This window comes from Phoca vitulina, unplaced genomic scaffold (genome assembly GCF_004348235.1).
Source record: "Phoca vitulina isolate PV1807 unplaced genomic scaffold, GSC_HSeal_1.0 scaffold18, whole genome shotgun sequence".
Taxonomy (NCBI): domain Eukaryota; kingdom Metazoa; phylum Chordata; class Mammalia; order Carnivora; family Phocidae; genus Phoca; species Phoca vitulina.
This window is the reverse complement of record NW_022589721.1, coordinates 30,893,590-30,914,101: the sequence shown is the minus strand read 5'-3', so window position 1 is coordinate 30,914,101 and position 20,512 is coordinate 30,893,590. Positions and strand designations below refer to the sequence as shown.

At 50.3% G+C, this 20,512-nt stretch overlaps 1 protein-coding gene across 1 annotated transcript in view; it reads left to right on the top strand.

Moving 5' to 3' along the window:
• Positions 1-20,512, top strand: part of COL22A1 (collagen type XXII alpha 1 chain) — a 247,120-nt gene that overhangs the window by 100,990 nt on the left and 125,618 nt on the right. The window contains exons 17-22 of the mRNA XM_032416080.1: positions 4,482-4,535; positions 6,577-6,621; positions 10,888-10,932; positions 11,208-11,237; positions 11,504-11,557; positions 15,645-15,698. Of these exons, the coding sequence (XP_032271971.1) occupies positions 4,482-4,535; positions 6,577-6,621; positions 10,888-10,932; positions 11,208-11,237; positions 11,504-11,557; positions 15,645-15,698 (282 nt within the window). The remainder of the gene's footprint in view (positions 1-4,481; positions 4,536-6,576; positions 6,622-10,887; positions 10,933-11,207; positions 11,238-11,503; positions 11,558-15,644; positions 15,699-20,512) is intronic.

The window sequence follows — 20,512 nt, the reverse complement described above, 5'->3', positions numbered from 1 at the left end:
AAACTGAGCTCCCAGGACAACTTTGGGGGGATGTGATGCTCACACTCCCAGACCCCAGGGTTCCTGCTCTGGCTTGGGGATAGGGGAGCCAGGGCACGGCAGCCCCAGGAAACTGGTAAGAACACCAGCTTTGGAATCAGAGGAAACAGATTCTCACACTGGCTCTGTGTCGCCTAGCTCTGGGCGCTCACACAAGCTCACGTCCTGTCTAGCAGCACCTGTCTCAGATGGGGGCTCCGCGAGTCCCATTGAGTACGTTGTGAAGGCAAGTACAGAACCTGGCCCCTGGGAGCACTTCCTGAAATATTGAGACAGAGTGGGAGTTTCAAAGTGCCCAAAGCTGTGATCCGTCCTGGGGAATACTGGCCCCCCTCTCCGCTGTAGGAAAGACGTCAGGGAGACATCCCCCCAGTCCGCCTCCTTCTGGGATGGTGGGAAGAGTTGCCCACCAGGTCTCACTGTGACAAGTGTTTGGTGAACACCCCCTGGGTGCTGGGGGCACGGAAACACGTTCCCTCTTTCACGAGGTAAAGGCTTAGTGGCAGGTGCCCGGCAGACACACAGCACACGTCCTTCCCACACTAACGTGCACTCCACCACCACCCACACCTGAGAGATGTCAAGGCCACAAGGCAGCCTCCATGCCATGGCCAGGGTGGCTCTCTGCTTTAATGGGGCGCGTGCTCCCCCTGGTGTCGGAGATCCAGAACCGCAGCAGGAGGACGCGGCGTGGAGGGGCCTCCGGAGCTTCCCAGGCAGGAGTGATTCCATGAACGCCTTTCTCTTTGGAGTTGAACGTCCAGGATGACACACTTAATCTCGTCGGATTGACAGAACTGTCAAATGAGACAGAGCCTGCCCCCACCTGGGACCTGCAGGTGCTCAGGACAAGGGCAGGGTCCCCTTCCCTTTGCATGTAGGCACACCAGCCTGTCAATTAAGATTGTGAGTGTCCGAAGAGGTCTTAGGGTCCTTGGAATACAGCTGTCTTTCTTTGGTTCCTGCTTTTCACTATTTCAGCCCAGGGAGGAAGTTGAATCTCAGAGCGGGGTAGACTCTGTAGGCGGCAGCCCGCTTTGGCAGAAAACAGGATCAGGACTCTGGTCCCTGACCTCTGACTTGTCTCTCTCCTCCCTTCCTTCCATCCCCTGTTCACATCACACCCCTTCCTGGCCTGTGAACTTCCTCTCTGCTGGCCCCTTATTGCTGGCTTATTTTTCTCTCCTTCTCTGTGCCACGTCGTCCCTGTTTTGCTTCACCAGCTTGTAACGTGACACCTTCCACGTGCCACATATTGTTGTAAGCATTTGGAATATATTAGCTAACCTAATCCTCACAGCAGCCGTAAGAGGGAGCTGCCATATTTGTAGGTTGGAAACTGAGTCACAGAGCTGCCGAGTGACTGGTCCAAGGTCACACAGCATAGGAGTGGGAGAACCAGGCTTTGAGTCTGAGTTTTGGGGTGGGCTGTGGCTGCCTGCACCCCCTGCACCACCCCCCCCCCAGGGCCCCGGCTCCCACTGTCTGCCGGGAACCAAGCGGCTGGTCAGGTGTCCACACCCTGTCCTCTGTCATGCTCATGTGGTCGGTGCAGGGGGCGAGATCAACAAATAGCAACACAACAAAACTAAGTGTCAAGTCTTTCAGTGGGACCTACCCTTTCGAGTTCTGCTTCCCACCCCCTTCTACCCACCTCATGCCCCAGCTGGGCTTCTGTAGACATTTCAGTTAGAGGCCCTGCTCTGTAGACGTCTGTCTCCTGTGTGTCTGTGTCTGTCTCTGCTCTCCTCAGCTCCTCTCTCCCGTCATCCACCCTGTGCTGGCCATTCTCTGCCTCCCGTACCCCCCCCGCACCAGGGAGCACACACATCTGTCGGCACTCCAGCTGTGCCCCAGCTGGCCCCACTCTCTAGCACGGTGGCCAGGGACACGGGTGGCTAATGCTAGCCATGCACCTGCAGCTGTCCTGAGTTGCCGTTGGAAGGCATCTTGTTTCCGGGCCTCACAGATCTTGCCCTGCATGTGCAAGGGTGTAAGAAATGGGGCTTGAGCAACAGATAGAGCCCTCTCCTTGGAGGCAGACCTTATGAAATTGTACATGGCCAACATGATTTTTCTGCTGAATCCTAAGGAAGTGCCCTGTTCAGGAGTGACATTTAGTGGGTTGACCCTCTCTAAGGAAGAGAGATCTGGGATGTCAATAGCCCTTGTCTTCAGTCCTGGCCCCATCAGAAGGGTTCTGTGTGACCCTGGTCTAGATATACTCCTAAGGTCAGTTTCCTCACCTATAAAGTGAGGGCGTGGGATTCCATGGGTTCTGAGATCTTGCCAGCTCAATGGAAGAGACCCACAGGCCCTGTCGGTAATAGAAATAAAGGAAGAAGGGTCCGGAAATCCAGGTTCTGGTGCCTGTGCAAGCATGTCCCACTGGGGTTGAGTGGCTTTCCATCTGGGCCTCAGTTTCCCCATCTGCTGTCAGCCCTCCATCCTGCTAAACTCATGGTGTGTAGAGGAAGAGAATGTTGCTAACCGATGTGGAATTGGTTGGCAGAGAGAAAAATGCAGAGAAATACCCTCTCTGTTCACCCAAAACTCATGTAATGAAAAGAGGTTTTTAGAGAATTACTATGTAATAGTGCTTGAAAACAGAAATATGTCCATCATTGTTCTAGAATTTTTGAAATAATTTCTGAAGGGCAGAAAGCAGGTATTCCTAAGTCTACATAGATGCAGGAGGGAAAGGACAGACTGGAGCTGAGGAGGTGCTGGAAGGAGCCCCAGGTTCTGATCCGTGGCTGTGGGTGGCAGGGGGCCTGGGGCAGCTGTCTGTGGTTAACAGGGGCCTTGTGCTTGGAGCAGCTGAGTTGGGGGCTCCTCCCCTGACCTCTGCTTGAACTGGTCAGTGGGAAGCATCAGTGTTTGTCCCCAGAGTAAGAGAGAGAACAGGTGGCCAACACCTCCCAGAGGGAAAGGGAGCTTCCAGACCAAGAAGAAAAACTGATGTCCCCCACCCTTCAGGAGTCCACCTGGCCCTGTGGTCCCCGGCAGTGGTCTCCAGTGAAGTGGGTCAGCACCCACAGGCAGGCATGCGAGACTAGCACAGGAAAAATGAGCAGAAGACCAAGAGTCTTTAATCATTCAAAGAAAACAACATCCTGAAAGACACACCAACCTTAAAAAAAAAAAAAAGGCAAAGAAAGAACAACCTAAGAGATAAAGTTATAGAGAAATAGAGTCAAACTAACTTTCACGTGCGTCTTCTGGCCATTCAGTAAATGTCAGCTGGGGCCACACTTCGTCTCTGGGCTGGACACCGGACGCCCTCACGAGAAGAGTAGACGCCCTTCATGTCCTCACATGAGCGAGAAGGATGGTAACGCGGATCACAGATGCAAATCAAATTAACAGGAGTGAGGGAAATGAAATGGGACATGCTAGAGAAAGATGGGCCTCTAGTTTGGATTCAAAAGCCAAAGAGAGGACATTGACCTGAGCCTGGAAGGGTGTTGAGAAGCCAGCAGAGACAACAGTGGGCACAGCACATGGAAACGAGAAGCTGCTATTTTGGGGGGACTCCGAGAAGAAAGCCAGGGCTGCTGGGGTGGCACATAAAAGACTGTTCGTTGCATGGACCCACCTGTGGGAGTCTCCTTTCTCCACCAACTGAGTTCTTGGGGCCCAGTGGGGAGAAGAACACCACTGGGAACACTGGACAAGGACACTAGCCATGAGAGGACCACACCAACATCTATAGGCTTTGGCTCAAGAAAACAGAGCTGGGCTGGGAGAAAGATGGCGGCACCTACTCCCCATCTGTTATAAGCAGGTGTTTTAGATAGGGTATCTCATTCCTTCGTCCCAGGTGTCTTCCCAGGAAGGGATTATCATCATCCCCATGACACATGGTCAACAGAAACAGGCTCAGGTGAAGTAACTTGTCCAAGATTATAGAGCTAAGAGAGACAAGCCCAGCTCTGAACACAAGCAGATGGATGGGTGGGCATTGGCGGGATGTGTGGATGGTTGTTTACTGTTGGCCAGCAATTAACTTTTCATTCCAAGCACTGGGAGTGTAGCGGATTTTATACATATCCAGTGGATGAATGAATGATGAGTAAATATGCTCATGGTTTTATGAACTGTGTTACAAACCCCACATGTCCATTACTTTGTTTGACCCCATGAGATGAAGAGATGGCTTGGTTCAGAGAGACTGCATGGCCTGGCCTTGGTCACAGATTTGGGAAAGGCAAAGCAGATTCGGAATCTGGTTTCTCTGACCTTTGATGTATGCGCATTGAACCATAGTACACATAAATTCTAGGCTGTTGTGTGTGTGTGTTTGGCTCCCCCGGTATCCAAAGATGCCAGGTAGAGAGTAAAGGTTAGCACACTTGGACACTAGCGGCCTTTGCATCCCGTGGCTCTGACCACAAGGATGCCCATTTGTCTTCATCTCTTCATTTTCTTTCTCTTGCCAGGGGGAGCGAGGCCTGGATGGATTCCCCGGGAAGCATGGGGAGACGGGAGAGCAGGTAAGGGGGCATTGGGTCTGGTGGGCTCGGCTTTACTGGAGGACAGGAGCCTGACACAAAGCTCCGTAGGGCCTGATTGCCTTGATCTCTGGCTCAGCTGGAGGCTCCGGGAGGCCTGAGGACCAGACCTTCCCTTACACCAGGGTGTGGGGATCGCAGAGAACACACCTCTTTCAATCCATTCCATGGATGACGTGCACGTGTTCAAAGTGATGTGTTCATTGCAGGTTCTTCTGCAAGCGTAGAAGATTACAAACAACCTAGAAGCTCATAAGTAAGGAGCTAGTCGAACAAATCAGGGTGTGGAGTTACAGGGAAATAACACGAGGCCGTGGAAATTGATGAAACTCCTAATGCACTGACAGGGCTGTTCTGTAAGCTATGTGGTTGAATGGAAAGTCCAGTGAAAGCATAGAATGGTGTGGAAAATGGCATCTAGGACTTACGGGGACACGCACTCTCTATGGGAGGATGCTCAGGAAGCTGATAACCTGCTTGCTTCATTCCTTGCCTCTGTAAGAGGCCCCTCAGGGTCTGGCCGATGGGACCGGAAAAGGATTTTTATGCACATACATTTTGAACCATGGGAATGTGTTATCCATGAGAGTAACTACATCTAAATATTTAAATGGCTAAAACTAAATAAAACATAAAATTCTACATCTGCTTGAAGACAGTTGGGAAAATACTTGTGTCGTATAACTTAATACATTAATATATCAGTCAATTCATGCATTCATATTAGTAGCTTATAGATAAAGTAAGTATATTAATTATACTTGATATATAAGCTCATTATAATATATTGATTTCATTATATTAATATAAATTACATTTATGGATAATCCCATCACTCCAAAATAATGTCTTGATTTATATTTATTGACACTTAACAAATTGGACTAATACCTTCTTAGGTCTTAGCCCCTTCCCTTAACATGGTGTCATAAACATATAACTGTTTTCTTAACTATTCACCAGGGATGGGACTCAGATGACCACTTAGTGTTCTGTGGTGTGACTCGCCATCATATATTCATATTAATTGCACGCTGCCCCCGCGCCAGGGCTGAGTCCTGACACTGGAAGTCCCCACATGGTGAAAGCCCAGAAGGCAGGGGATGGCAGCGTGCACGGAGCCAGCGCGTAGTAAGATACTGATGGTGTGGACACAGCAGGGCAGGGGCGTGGAGAAGCAGAGGAGCAGCGAGCATCACGGAGGATCACGGAGGGTCTCCTCCTGCGAGGGGACGTTGGGTCTGTTCTGATCGTGGCTGTTTACAGGAAGAAAGGAAGGGAGAGAGCTCGTGTGTACCTCCCTGAGCACACCTGTGCCTTTAGGATGAATTCCTGAGAAAGTCACTTGTCAACAGGATGAATGTTCGTTGTCCAACTGCTTTGCTCTTCGTCCTCTTACAAGGAGACTCACAGGAGGCCCCCAGGGTGTGGTGGCTCGGGGCGCCTCCTCACTTCTGTTCCGGTGGGAGCTTTCCCTGCCTGGCTCTCCACTGGGACCCCCGTGGAAGGCTGCCCAGTGGGAACCTTGAGGAGGATCCAGGCTCATCGTCAGCATCTCCTACTCCAGCCCTCCGGGTCCTGGGTTTTTCCTGCAGCACTAACTGATCCTGGTCCAGAGTCCAGGCAGCCCTGTCCCTCCTCCCTCGGCCCTGGGGACCTTGCTGGTCCTCAGCACCCTCTGAGGAGTCCACATGACACCCAGCAGGTCGTGGGTGCCTGCTTCCTGCCTCTCGCCAGGAATCTTTTCTGACACATCCCTCGTATCCCTTGTATCCCTCGAAGAGCACTCCTTGTCCCTCAGAATGGGTGCCCCCCACCGCAGTACCGGCTTGAGTCCAGAGGGGACCACAAGGGATGTGGCATTTGGGAGTCATTGGGAAAGAGTTTTCCAGCAATAAGCACTGTCTGGAAGTGTGGTCTGTCCGTCTGAGGCAATGGCAGATTATAGCCTTGCAGCTACATGGCCCTGACCTCTTCCTTCTCCACTCACTGCCACTGACAGTACTCCCTTTCCTTCCTCCAGGGGAGACCTGGCCCTCCTGGCGTGGCAGGACCCCAGGGAGAGAAGGTAAGCCAGGCCTGGGGCAAGAAGGGGTCTGGGCTCTGGGCAAGTGGGTACCTGAGGCCCCAGGGCAAAGTGAGGGGCCCAGGAACAAAGTGCAGACAGAGGTGATGAGCTGGGCCTCAGGAACTCGTCTCCCAAGAAATTTCTGGTTATTTTATTTAAATTTTGTTTTTCTACTTTGAGGAATAAAAACCCATTTAAAAACAAAACAAAACAAAATCCCTGTTATATAATATCCAGACATATTAAAATATTATGCTACTTAAATTGCCTTTTGGACTAAGGCAGGCCGTGAATAAATACCAAACAAAATCTTACCGACTCCTCCTCCTCTTCCTCCATTTCTCCTCTGTTCTCTGCAGCATTTTAAAAAATGTGGTTGTTTTTTTTTTTACCAGAATCATAATTCTGAAAATGTACTAGATCTTTCATAAACAGAATAAAGATTGCATCTCATCATACTGGCCATCTCCTTTAGAACATTCTCTCAAGAAGGCTTAACTCAATAAATTCGCTGCTTAGAATTTCTGTATCTCAGTGGAAAAAAACGCATGTGAAGAGTCTTGGCAAATTGTGAAGTGCTCTGAAAATGTATGTGAAGATAATAGCCTTCCAGAGCATTCCGGGTGGCAGAGAAAACTACGAAGGTACGGTGTGTCCTGGGTTCTAAGAGGAGGACCAGAGCACGAGTTCCAGATTCTTCAACACGTCCCTAGGAAGGACATCGGGCATTGGGTTTGTGAATATCTGGGGAGAGGAGGGAGAGGAGGAGGAATCCAGGTAAACTAAGGCAGGTACAGCCCAGGGAGCATCACTTGGACTCAGGGTCACTCTGCAGAGCTCAAGCAAAGGTCACTGCCTGACGCGAACTAGTCCCAGCAATGGTGGAGAATAAAGGAGGAGAGAAAGACTGCTCTGCTCTTTACGGAAGCAGACGGAGTAGGTGTTATAAATAAATAAATAAACCCATAGGCTAAAGAACCGTCACCTGCAGAGTGGTGGCCGGAAGGACACTGATGTCTTCCCAACTTGCTCACTTGGGCTTCAGTTCTGAGTCAAATTATTCTCTTTCCCAAGTATTTTTAGATTTGAGATTTATATTGTTATATTATCTTGGCATTGGGATTTTAATATATTCTCACAGTTCCTTGACAGGGGATGCTAAATTCTAAAATAAGTAGTTTATTTCAAGTTACTAAGAGGGAACGATCCTTGAAGTTTGGATGTAGGTGACTTCTGCTGTTGCCCGTGTGTGTGTGTGTGTGTGTGTGTGTGTGTATGTGTGTGAGAGAGAGAGAGAGAGAGGCGGGGGGGATCCCAACCTTCCACCTCATTTGTAGATGTTTTTGGACCCCACAGTTTGGGCAATAGCTGAGTTAGTGCTTATTATGATGAACGATGCAGAAGTGCTAGGACAAGGTCATGGGGTCATGGTAGTATTTGGGTCATTCATTGGAAGGACCAGGAAACCAGGGATGCTCAGGTGATCCAATGCGTCTCAGCACATTCTAAGTGAACATCATGGAGACAAATCTCAGATGTTTTACAATCTGAGGAAGTCGTCGGAACCACAGAGCTGGTCTTTTCTACCCCCTCACTCTACAGATGAGAGAATGGAGGCCCAGAAAAGTAGGGTGTCTTGTTTGAGACCCCAGAGTGGCCTCGCAGCAAGGCCCGCAGATCCGCCTGCCCACACAGCGGTTCACCGTAGATCTCCGTGTCAGGGAGGCAGTGTTCATGCCAAGCCAAGACTCCATGCTTGGTGTCGGTTATCTGTTGGCTCATGACAATCTTCCTGAAACTTAAAAGTGTAAAGCAACGATCACGTGGTCTTGTGCAGTCTCTGAAGGCTAGGATCTAGGTACGCGGTGTATACACTGTTGGGTTGTCCTGGTCCAGGGTATTCCATGCGAGACTGTGGACGGGCTGCCAGCCAGGCTGTGATGAGCTGAAGAATCCGCTTCCAGGCTCACACACATGATTGTCAGGCTTAGGCTCCTCGATGGCTGCTGGCCAGAGGCTTTGATTCCTCATATTACATGGCCTCTCCATAGGGCTGCACAGAAAAGGGGACGTTGCCTCCCCTGGAGTGAGTGGTGAGTGACCTGAGGTTGGGAGGGGAGGGGGCCCCACATGGAAGCGACCGTCATGTTCATAACCTCATCTTGGAGGCCACGCAGCATCCCTCCTCTGTGTGCTCTTGGTCGCGTAGCCTAGCACCGGTACCCGGTGGGAGGTCCCCACAAGGAGGCAGGGGCCGCTGGGGGCCATCTGGGGGGCTGACTACCACAACAGCTAAAAGGACTGTTGCAAAAATGCATCACTTACATCATTTTGACCTTGAACAAGTTACTACTCATCCCCGTGCTTTAGTCTCCTTGTCTCTAAGATGAGAAAGAGTATCAGAGGGGACAAGCTTGACTCTAAGTCCTTCGAGCAAGGCCAGACAGATGGAAAGGCTCCAGTATCTATTAGCTACCTGCACACAGTTATTCTGGATGAACTACAGGATCTTAGCCTTCCTTAAGAGTGATTTCGTGTGTCAGGACTTCGGCTCTCCTATTCTGTAAATGACCTGAGCAAATGAGAAAGCCCGTATTGGTTAATTTCATAACTGTCATTGAAAATTCACCTTTGTGGTATAAAAATGATGATGAGTACAACAATAAACACAGCAAAAGTAATTGTGGTAGTGAGACATAGTAGAAATAAAGAAAAAGGGAGGCAGTCATGAATCCCAAAAGATTCATGGTGCACCCACATACAACTAATTATCTCTTCTTCATATCCGTTTATATAATATAAAATAAGATAGCCACACAAAAATTACAGTAGAGCTCAGAACGGCTTCTAACAATCATATTACCAAAATATTAATAAGGTTTGTGGGAGCATAGGGAAAATGTAATCCTGCTTGAGGGGGAGCTGAGAGATGTTTATGGAGAAATGGAGAGATGAGCCAGCCGGGGTCTGAGGGCCTGGAGATAGATGGTCATGTGTATATCTGGAGAGGATATACAATGGTACAAAACGCTGTGTGTGAGCACGTGCATGTGTGCGTGTTTGTGTGTGTGTGTGTGTGTGGTGCCATGGAGAGAAAAAACTAGAATGGAAAGGTGTTTCTGAGACAGGACGTGTTACTGTATGTGAGAGACAAAGAGGAAGGGAGAACGAGGAAGGGTGACACTCATCAACTTTCCCTTCCCCTCCATTTTGTTGTGCAGCCAAAACCACTCTAAAATAAAGTCTATTAAAAGAACATTTAATTGGGATCTTAGAAAAACTCCTGGTGCTAGGTAAACAGATGTTTTTCTAAGTCTTGGGCAGCCAGTGGGGATTGTAGGGTGGTTCAGTGTCAGGAAAAACCTGGCCTGTCCATATAATAGGACCTCGAATGTAGCGCAGGACAACATGTGTGTCTGGAGCCACTCATTCTGACACCCCTGCCCTGGGATTTAAGAGATGCTTTCGTATTTATCCAGTGACTCTGTCATTCTTTGCCAGCTTATTCAGCGCTGGTCTTTTCATGCTTCCCCAGGCTCCCTGAGCTAGCCTCGAGGGAAAATGACAAGTGTTGTCCCCAAGCCACGTGTGGGGACATTGGCTGCAGGTGGGGCCCTGGTTTAGCTATGGGGTGCGAGAATAAGAACAATGAAGAGTTTTCTATTGCGCAGTGGACGAATGTGCCCCATGTAGAACCAAGATGTAGCTCACACCCTGGAAATCTGATGCACCCATAGCTGTCATGGGCCGGGTGACCTGGACACAAAACAAGTCTTTTGTACATCCTAACTTAGTGAAGATGGATGGGAGTGATTTGTGTGTGACTTATTTGATAAACATTGAATGCTGACCACATGCTCAACCAGGGACTTGGCGCCAAGGATGCTCCATAAGGTGTAACGATCGCTCTGGCCGGGTCCAATGCGGTGCCTGGGGCAAGCAGGTGCTCACGGAGTAGTGGACCAAGAGCTGCTCTTGAGCAGGAAACGGCTCTGAGAGCACCAACCAGATCGAGGCCCTGATCCAGCACCAAAGAGAAAATAAGGTCCCTGTGATCCTGACACAGACATAAGAATTAGACACAGAAAGTCTGAGAAAATCAGGAGGCGGGAGGGAGATCCAGCATGGCAGCCACATGAGGCGGAGCACAGACGAGGAAGTGGTCCAGTGGGCTTGTGTGGATAATCAGGGGCCTCAGAGGGGTGGGGACCAGCAGAGGAAGGTGGCAGAAGGTACGCCGTTGAAATGTTTGTCATTTCTGCACAGGGTGACGTGGGGCCTGCAGGACCTCCTGGTGTGCCGGGCTCCGTGGTAAGTGCGCACGCATTCCCAGGGGGGCGGAAACATAGACCTTACACTGATGGGATTGCGTATTTGGAAGAGTCCTTGACTCTAAAAATGGGGAGGTACTCCTCCGACCATATGAGGTGGATACAAGGCTTTCAACACTAAAAGTAGGATAAAGTCAGAGAAAAGTCAGGAATTGCTGCATTACAGCGTGCTGTGTGAATACCCTTGATGGAGCTGCGGGGAATGACTGTTGAGAAAACACCACCACTTCTGCTGACACGTGGTTTGTCCCACAGGTGCAGAGAGAGGGCCTGAAGGGCGAGCAGGTAAGAGGAATACAGCTCCTCCCCAAGTGGGGCTTCAGGTGGGAGCAGGGACAGAAAGGCCAGGCCATGGGGTTGAAGCTGCTTGTGGAGCTCAGATGGAGCCTTCCAGAGATGGGTCAAGTTGATTTTCCACCAGGAATGCAAATCCCCACTCTATCTCTGGGTCCCTTTTGGGAACTCCGGATGTAGACTCTGAGTCAGCAAAGAGTCATGAATCATGGGGAAAGGGGAGCTGTGTCTAATGCAGGTTTGGCTTCTGTTACCAGGGAGCTCCGGGACCACGGGGTCACCAGGGCCTACCTGGGCCACCAGGAGCTCCGGTGAGTCACCCCCCCCCCCAGGCTGGGGTCTGCTCTGAACACCTCAAGGTCTGGAAAACAGTGGTTTTCCCCTGCTGAGCTCTGTGGTATTGCAGGAGCTGGTCCCGTCCCCTCGGGTGAAAGGTGCTGATGTCGCTATCATGCACGGGAGCAAGCTGAGCCCTGTCAAGTGAAATTTCCATTAGGCAGTTCCCAAGTGTAGAGCTGGACTTGAAACCCAGCAAGCCCACCTTCACAGCCCCCGGTCCTAAACAGGCTGTGAGTGGGGTTTTTGGTAGGCAGTCTGGTGTTTTAGGTTCCATTTTCTTTCTTTCTTTTTTTTTTAAGTAGGCTCCAGTCCCAATGTGGGGCTTAAACTCACAACCCCGAGATTAAGAGTCATAGGCTCTACCGACTGAGGCATCCTGGCACCCCCCTAGTTTCCTTGTAGATAAAACGGAGTCAGGGCATTGGATGTCGCAGTGGTAGGCGAGTCTTTTCCAGTGCATATTGCTTCCCCCATGTCTCTGATTCAAACTGGTTTTACAGTGGCTGGGGAAGCTTCAGCCTTTGGGTTCTCCACTGTAATGAATTTAGGGATATGTAAATAACCATTTGGGAAGAGGCCTTTCAAAGGGACTCTGATCATTCTGTGATAGGAGTTCAGATACTAAGGATAATTAATGAGCATAGAGTAAATTCCACAGGTCAGTGATCTCACCATGCTCCTCCTAGAAACATGATCCCCCTTTCAAGTGACTGTATTTATCTAAGGAAATAAGACAAGTCTTACTTTGAAATGTCCATAAATCAAATTTATATGAAGCCATCAGGGCCCATCCCTCATCAGGATAAGTGTGTATGGTTTTTTTTTGGGTAAAACCAGAAGAAATCTAGCGGACGTTTAAGCCCAGTATAACTAAAGCAATTTCATACCAAAAAGTTCAGGTCAGAAGAGCTGCCTTTTGTCTCTGTAACCTTGCATGTCTTGTTTAATCTCCCAAGCTTTGGTTTCCAGAGCTCCTCACCATTATGATAACCGTTGGGAGATTTACAGTAGAAATGGCAGGTAGCACACTATGCTCTCGTGCTTGGATCTCAATGCATACGTGCATATATATTGCAGATCGAAAACTGGCAAGTGCTGGAAGTCTATACTATGGTATGTGTGTGTATATATATATATATACACACACACACACATACACACACACATACATATATATGAAGATCTATTTATTTACTTCAGAGAGAGAGAGTGTGCGTATGCAGAGGGGAAGGGGCAGAAGGAGGGAGAGACTCTCAAGCAGACTCCCCACTGAGTGCAGAAGCCGACACAGGGCTTGATCTCATGACCCAGAAATCATGACCTGAGCCAAAACCAAGAGTCGGACGCTCAACCGACTGAACCACCCTTATACTATAGGGTGGGTGTTATTATGTGCAAACATATGCATATTAAATCTGCAAGGGTGAAGGCGTTTTTTGTTTTGCCAATGAAGACCTTGGTGCAAAGGTATTGAGTGGATTGTGCAAAGTCACACAGCTACTAAGAAGTGAAATTGACCTTTGAACCTAGATGGGTCTGACTGTCAAGCCCGTGAGTGCACAATGCAGCAATACTTCCCCTGAAATGTGTAAAGGAGAATTATTTCCTCCATGGCCCCCACTAAGGAATAAGAAGCTAACAGTGCCGAGCCCTGCTTGACCCTGAGGCAGCCTTCTTGACCTCTCACTCTGGATCCTCCCCTTTATGCAGATTTTCTTATGATGAATGTGGCGGGGGGGACCAAGAGAGAATGAGTTAAGAAACCTTAAACTTTTGTGGCCAAATATTAATGCTGGAGGTAGAGGGATGAAAACACATGGGCTGATCTCCCAGTTGAATGAAGGAGATAGGAAAAAATAACCATGAGTAAGCACTTGCAGGCTCTAGATGATTAATGAGATTCCCTGCGTGTCTCGTTCCTGCGGTGCATCCTATGGGGCAGGGGCAAGGACAAGGTCTGGAATCTTCAGCACATTCAGACACCAGAGTGCCTCAGCCCTGGAGCTGTCCGATGTTCTGAAGCTCTTCTCCATGCTCGATGCTCTCTCTAGAATGGGGCTTGGAGCAGTACCTGGTGTGGGTGATGGAACCCTTGCAGGGAGCTCAGAAACACAAGAGCCTGCCCCAAGACTTGTGGAAAGGGGGCCCCATCAGGAGAGACCAGGACTGAAAGATTCTGAAGGCCAGGACCAACGTGTCTCCCTTCTCTAAATCGGCAGTTTATCTCATGGTGGGGATTAGTGCATGCTTATGGAGCAGTGGCCCCACCACAGCTGTTCAAGAGGGGCATGGAAGGGGGGGACTGACTGCAGTGTGAGCTCCCAAAGAGCAGCATGGGCGTGGAAGGACGGAGCTTGCAGTTGAGCCCCAACATCCGGTCTCATGTCCCAGTTCTCCCACCAAGTAGCTTTGTGTCTTTGCTGACGTTACTCATTCTCTCTGATCCTCTTGTGCTTTAGTCCTACCCGGAAATCGCCATCACCATCATTGTCATCATCATCGTCATGCGCATGACTGTGCTGCGCGGGCCGCACGAGCTAATGTGCAAAAACCAGGGCTTGGTGCAGCCCTATTAAGCCCCATACCCATATTAGTTGCCATGTCTCTCTGTTTTGAATCCCCAGCAGCACCTGGCCCAGGGCCTTCCGCAGAGCCGTTGCTCCCTAAATATTCATTGGATTGAATCAATCAAGTCAGTGACTTCTGGGGAGAATGGAAAATTTTGGAGTTTGTGTTCAGCAGTCCCAGAGAGAGGAAAATGTTTCCCCTTCTCCAAATGGAAAACTGCGTGCAGCATTCTGCATCCAAATGCCAGAGTGGTCCAGGAGGCTTGCAGCTTTCATCTTTCCCCTGAGATGGGACAGGCTCTGGCTGTCTCATCAACGTCTGGTGGAGCCTAATAAAGAAGGGCAAGCTGCACAGATCAAATGTGAGGTGTCTCCTGATGCTCAAGGAACTTTCACTCACTTACGTAGGGTCTTCCCTCCCCATGTGCCCTGAGCTCATCGGGATAATCCTTGTGAGGAAAGGAGATTTAGGCCTGTAGTTCCTGTCGGTTTTCTGTTCATGTGTGTGTTTCCACGGTGTTCTTAAGAGAGAAGAATTTGGATCTAAATATAGTCCAGTTACTTCATAGTCATGCAACACTCAGCAATAGTAGCTCCTTGTATGATGATACTTATTGAAGAAATGGAAGTGCAGAGGGGGAGCTTCTGGCCAGAATTCACCTGGGAAGTTGATGATCGCATCACAGAGCTGAGGGCCTCATTCACCCACTCCCATTGCTCGCCTTCCTCCTCGAGCTCCCATCACGTGGGTGCAAATCAGAGTATGGTCAGGAGGTCTGGGTGGGGACATGCTCTGTCTGGGCTCTTGTATCCGTTCTCCATGTGGTCCCCACGGCCACTTGGAAAGTAGGTATATCGTCCTGACCTCACAGATGAGCCAACTGAGGTTCACAGATGCCAAGGAACTTGTCTGAGGTCATATAGCAGATATGTGTGTGTGGGAGGGGAGGTCTTGGGGAGTATGTCTTGAATTATCTGGTCAGTAGGACCCCTTCCTACACCAGTGTTCCTTGCTTAATTGAAACTGATCTGTCTTAGACAATTTTGTTTCTTTGTCCAGACGGCCCTATGTTGCATATCACTGTTGACTGAGTCACATAGCCCAAGCTAGTTCTTGCTGAGCCAGCAACATACAGGGACAATGGCACTGGGCTTACAGCTGAAGACACTTGGGTTCCAGAGACTTCTGTGCATGCTTTATGTGAGGCACTAATGCAAGGCATTTGACCCCTAACGTGTTCATCTTTAAAGCGTGAATGATGTTGCCTACCTCTTGGTTGCTAAAATTAGGCCAGATAGGTGCCATGTTTTAAAATGTTACAGATTTGAAGGGACAGGACTTTTTCTCCTCCTGATCTCCCAGTCTCCCCATTGAAACGGGATGGTATTTTCTTATTTAATGAGCATGAGAAGGCAAAGTACGACCTGTAGTGCTGAACTGTGTTGACCATTGTTTCTATTTTTTTTTTTTTCCTTTCTGCTCCTCCTAAAGGGTCTGATGGGTCCTGGAGGCAAGGACGGACCTCCTGGTTTGCAAGGTCTCCGGGTGAGTAACATGTCTTTCCCTTCCGATCCCCAGCTCACCCACACTGGGGCCCCCCATTTCAGCAGCTCAGACAGAGGATGTGGTGCCAGCCTCATGAGCTTGAGATGAATATTGGAAGCTGATTGAAGGGTTAGATTTAGTTCATCAAACATGGTGGGGGGTCTACTCTGAGTTCAACCTGGAGCTGGGTCTTCGGGACATGGAGATGAGACTGTTGGCTGCGGAGAGTGATATATATGGAACCCCACAGCCCTGTGTGCTCAGAGCCCCAGCAGAAGGAAGCCCAGTGCTGAGAAAACAGAAGGGGCAGCTGACCTGGCCTGCAAGGCAGCCAGGACTTCTTGACAGAGGTGATAATTGAGCCAAGTCTCCAGGAAAGAATTAAAAATAGGGACAAGGAAAAAGATAGAGAGCTGCCAGTAGGCTCTTAGCTACTTTAAACATCCGTATCATTATTGAATATCATAATATCTCATGGTATTCCATTTAATTTAACTTAATCTAATTTAATTTAATTAAGCACCTGTCTTTTTTTTTATCCAGATTGTACATACCTTATGCGTTTTATTCACCAGTAAGCACAGCTCCTGACATAGTGTCCTATAGCTTAAGACAGGGGGATGGAGGAGTACCCCTGGGTTAGGTGCCCTCTTCAGGGTCCCTGCGGTGACTGAGACTGACCCCCAACTCTGTGTCCCCCCAGTTCCTAGCATGGTGCCTGGCACAGAGTAGGGACTCAAGTCTATGCATCTCTTACTGGTTCTCATAGACTGTCCAAGGGGGTACGACTGCCCAAGATGGGGTGGGCAGCCCCCGGAGGCGTTCGTCAGAGGCTGGGTGACCGTGACAGATGGGTGGAAATGGGGGTCTTGCATCTGGCAGAGGTTGTCCAGCCCCATCTGTGGCCTCTCTAGCCCGGAAAGTCTCTAGCTCATCGGCATGGACAGTATTACATATGTGTCCTGGCTTCATTCTGTGTCAGGGGGTTGAACCCACCCTCTGATCACACTTTACATCCTCAATTCTGAAACTGGGGGACCTGCTTTATGACTCAACAGACTCCCACCTGGCCTAACCCCCCCAGTGAACTTCCTTCCTTGGTTTTCAGACAGTTCTGCACTCTATAACTGTCTTAAACCCTAAAGATTCTAAGAAGAACTTATTTGGAAGGCTAGCTGAGATGTGGAAAGGTGTCGTGATGGAGGGGTTAGGTGGGAAGGTGGGAAGTCACTTATCCCATTAGAAGGACATGGATGTGCCACATCCCACTCAGCATCACCAGCCCTGGCCTCAGTTTCCCGGTCAAAGCCAGGTTGCCTTCTCCTCTGTATAATGCAAGGATCTTGGGCTTTGCAGCAGAACGCCTGGGTTTGAAACTTGGCCCCACTTCTGAGCAGCTGTGTGACCCTTCAAGTCACCTAGCCTCTCTGAGTGTGTTTACTCTGTTACAATGGGAAGGCATCACCACCAGCCTGGTTTTTGGGAGAAAACATGCTCAGGATGCGGCTGCACCCTTGGTGAGCAGCAAGACCAGGCAGTGGTCATGAATCCCACTCTCCCAGCATGTTCCCGCACAGTCTTTTAAGAGAAAACAGCAATCTTAGTACATTATGTAATTGATGTTTAGGTGAACCTGAATTCATCTTGTGTTGAGCTGCTGCAAACATTACTTTTCCTAACGTAGAATTAGATGCTGAGTGGAACTCTTGATACAAAGATGACTGCAAAGAGTTTTTTTTTTTTTAAAGTACATTTTTACCTGATTGACTCTTATTAAAAAGGGGGTGAGGACACCTCTTGCTTGGAGCTTGCTTACCGAGGCTCATGCTTCCTTGGCCGTGACTTTTTGGCATCCCAGGGAGTGTCCGTGTTCTCCCCAGGATGGCTTTTGTCATCTCCAGAAACACCTTCTACCTCTCAGAGTAATACCAGCCACCGTGTTCCAAGCTCCACACCAGCCAGGGGCCCTGGGAGTTGGATGTGTGCCCCAGGAATGGAGATTTGAGGGCAAAAACAAGGGGACCCAGAGAAGGAACCAGAGGGGAGGAGAGTGGTACGTATTGAGGTGCTGAGCTCCACATGCCAGACCTCAGCAGTCCAAGGGAAGTGTTTGTCATCCCCCTTTGCAGAGAGGAAGGGCAGCCTCTGAGAAAACACCACCACTGGCCGCCTCTCGGGGATGCACACCCAGGACTGTGTCCCTCTAAAGCCTGACTTCTTCAGTCCTCCCATGTGTCTGTCCACAAACCTCGTGTCGTGCTCTTAGGATACAGGAGCACTCAGTTAAAAGCTTTGGGAATGTCTGAAGAGATTACTGTCTCAACCGCCAGGAGCTCATAACTGGAGGGACTAGAGAAATAGGGAGGGATTACCCAAATGCTTCAGTGGGGACACCGCGGCGTTGAGCAGGGAGGGGTCTGGGCGGGGGTGGGGGGTGCTGGGACAGAGTGGGCGCTGGGGGCAAGCAAGGGGGTGTCTGAGCTGGCCTTGCAGGAGCCAGGGCATTTCAGCAGGAATTGATGGGCACACCGGAGAGGGTGATGCAGACTCAGGCAGTGCCCCCTGGAGAGGACATCCTGCCTCTGGACACTTGCTCCTACTTTCAGCTTTTATCTGCGCTCCCTGTTCTCCAGCTCCGGGGATGCATTGGTATAAGGGACAGGGCCGAGGATGCGGCTTCTCTAGTTGGAGCTCTGTGGGCATCCGTCATCCTAGGGATCCGGCACCAATCCCTCTTCCTTTTCCTTCCAACAGCCCCGCTCCGTCCCTGCCCCCTCCCTTCTCCCCTTTCCTCCCCTCCACAAGGTCATCCATTCAGGAGGTCTTTCCAGGGCATCTGCTGGGTGCTGGGCAGTGCTGTAGGGGAGTGAGATCCCTCAGTGCGGAGATCCCTGCCCCCTGATGTTTACCTCCAGGCAGGCAAGGGAAGAGACACATCCCCGTAGCCCTTACCTAGTGGAGGAAGGGCCCATGAGAAGGTCAGTTTGGGCAGGCTCTCAGGAGGTGGTGAGCTGGCCAGGCCAGTAGCCGAGGGGGCGCGTGCCAGGTGGAGGGGGCAGCTAAGACCCCAGGCTGAGGCCACACAGGCAGGTGTTTGAGCAGAGACCTGCAGCTGGAGCCAGCCAGGGGCCAGCGGGAGGCGGTCAGTCAGAGGAACTGGGTGCCAGGTCATGTCGCTTGCTGGGGGCCATTGTGAGGATTTGGGCTTTTACTGTGAGGAAAATGTGGGGCTACTGGATGTTTTCAGAACTGTTACTTTAAAAAAAAATATACAAAAGTAGAAAGAATAGTAAAATGGACCCTCATATGCCCCACATCCATCTCAGCACTTACCACATCATTGGCCAACTTGCTTAATTTATGTCCAAGCCCACCTCCAGCCAGCCCTGGTCCTTTTGAAGAGACCCCAAACGTCATTACATCATTCTGTCTCAAAGATAAGGAAATGTAAAAGAAATAAAACCATAATAACCATCATCCCAACCAAAACTGATGAAAGAGTTTCATCATGTATGCATTTTGCGGTCCCTGACGGTCTCCTGGGTTTCTGGCTGCCGTTTGGTCACTGCAGGATTTGGGGGACAGACGCGGAGGGGCCGGCTCACGGTAACACATCCGTCTGGCCTCTGTTCTGAGAACGGACTGTAGGAAAGGAAGATCAGTTAGGAGAAGGCTGCAGAGAGCAGAAAGGGAGGGTGGTGGCCCAGACCAGGGACAGGGGCTGCAGGAGCCCCCATCCCAGCCCGATGGTGTACCAGGCGGTGGGGACACACGGGGTCTGACACAGGAAGCTGAGCCGACGGCCACGGGCCGGGCGATGTATTAACAGAGAGGGCGCCAGGAGCACGGAGGAGGGCTCCTCCCTTGTCCTGCTCCCTCTAGGGAATGGAGGCTGGTGACCATGTATGTGTGTGTGTCGTCCTCTGTGAGTTTCTGACTTGGGCTGTGTTGTATCCCGTGGATGTTGCTAGTCCCGTGGCTGCACCTGTGGGCAGACGCACTGCAGAGACTGATCTTGATGTTGGTGTGGGTTCAGCAGCAGCTTCCTTTTCAGTCAGCCTCTGGCTGAGTCAGGAAAAGCCGAGACAGAATGACTTACTCAGAAAATTAGCTCTCTCTCCTTCCCTCGTGGGGACCTGTCATTTCCTCCTCATCAACCTCAACTGAAACATCACTCCCTCGTGTCATGGCACACACTCAGGCTGGAAGAGGGAAGACACAAGACAATGACAAGCCACGGGACCCAGGAACTGAGACACTGAGACTAATAGACGAGCTAGGGAAGGCGATCCAGCCCTTTATTTTCGAGATTAGCGACAGGCAGACAGTGTAATCCCCGGAAAGGTAAACACATTCATTTTGGACAAAGCTGGTATTTTTCCACAATGACATGGTGAAGTGGGAGGAACAGAGCCGGGCACTCCCCATGCCATCCCCATCCCGCAGGGCTCTGGCACACAAGGCACCCAGTGTGGGGTGTTCGGCCATCAACTCCCGGCTGGGCTCCCTGCCTTCCACGGGAGGTAGAGATGCCACCCTGTTGCTCTTTCTGAGGCTCTGCTTTCCTCCTGCATGTCTGAGCCAGGCATCCGGGAGAGGTGGATGAGCCCTGCTACTTAGCTGAAACGGGCAGTGCTACAGTTGCATCTGAACCCAGAATGTTCTGGGAGTAGAACCCGCCTGGTTCCAGGCCACTGACGTATTTGGACACTGAAAAGCATTCACAGGGTTGATTTAAAAAAACCAAAATTGTCCATGCTCTAATCATTCACCCTTGCAGCTTGCCACACTCACTCCAGGCTTGTTTTAATTTT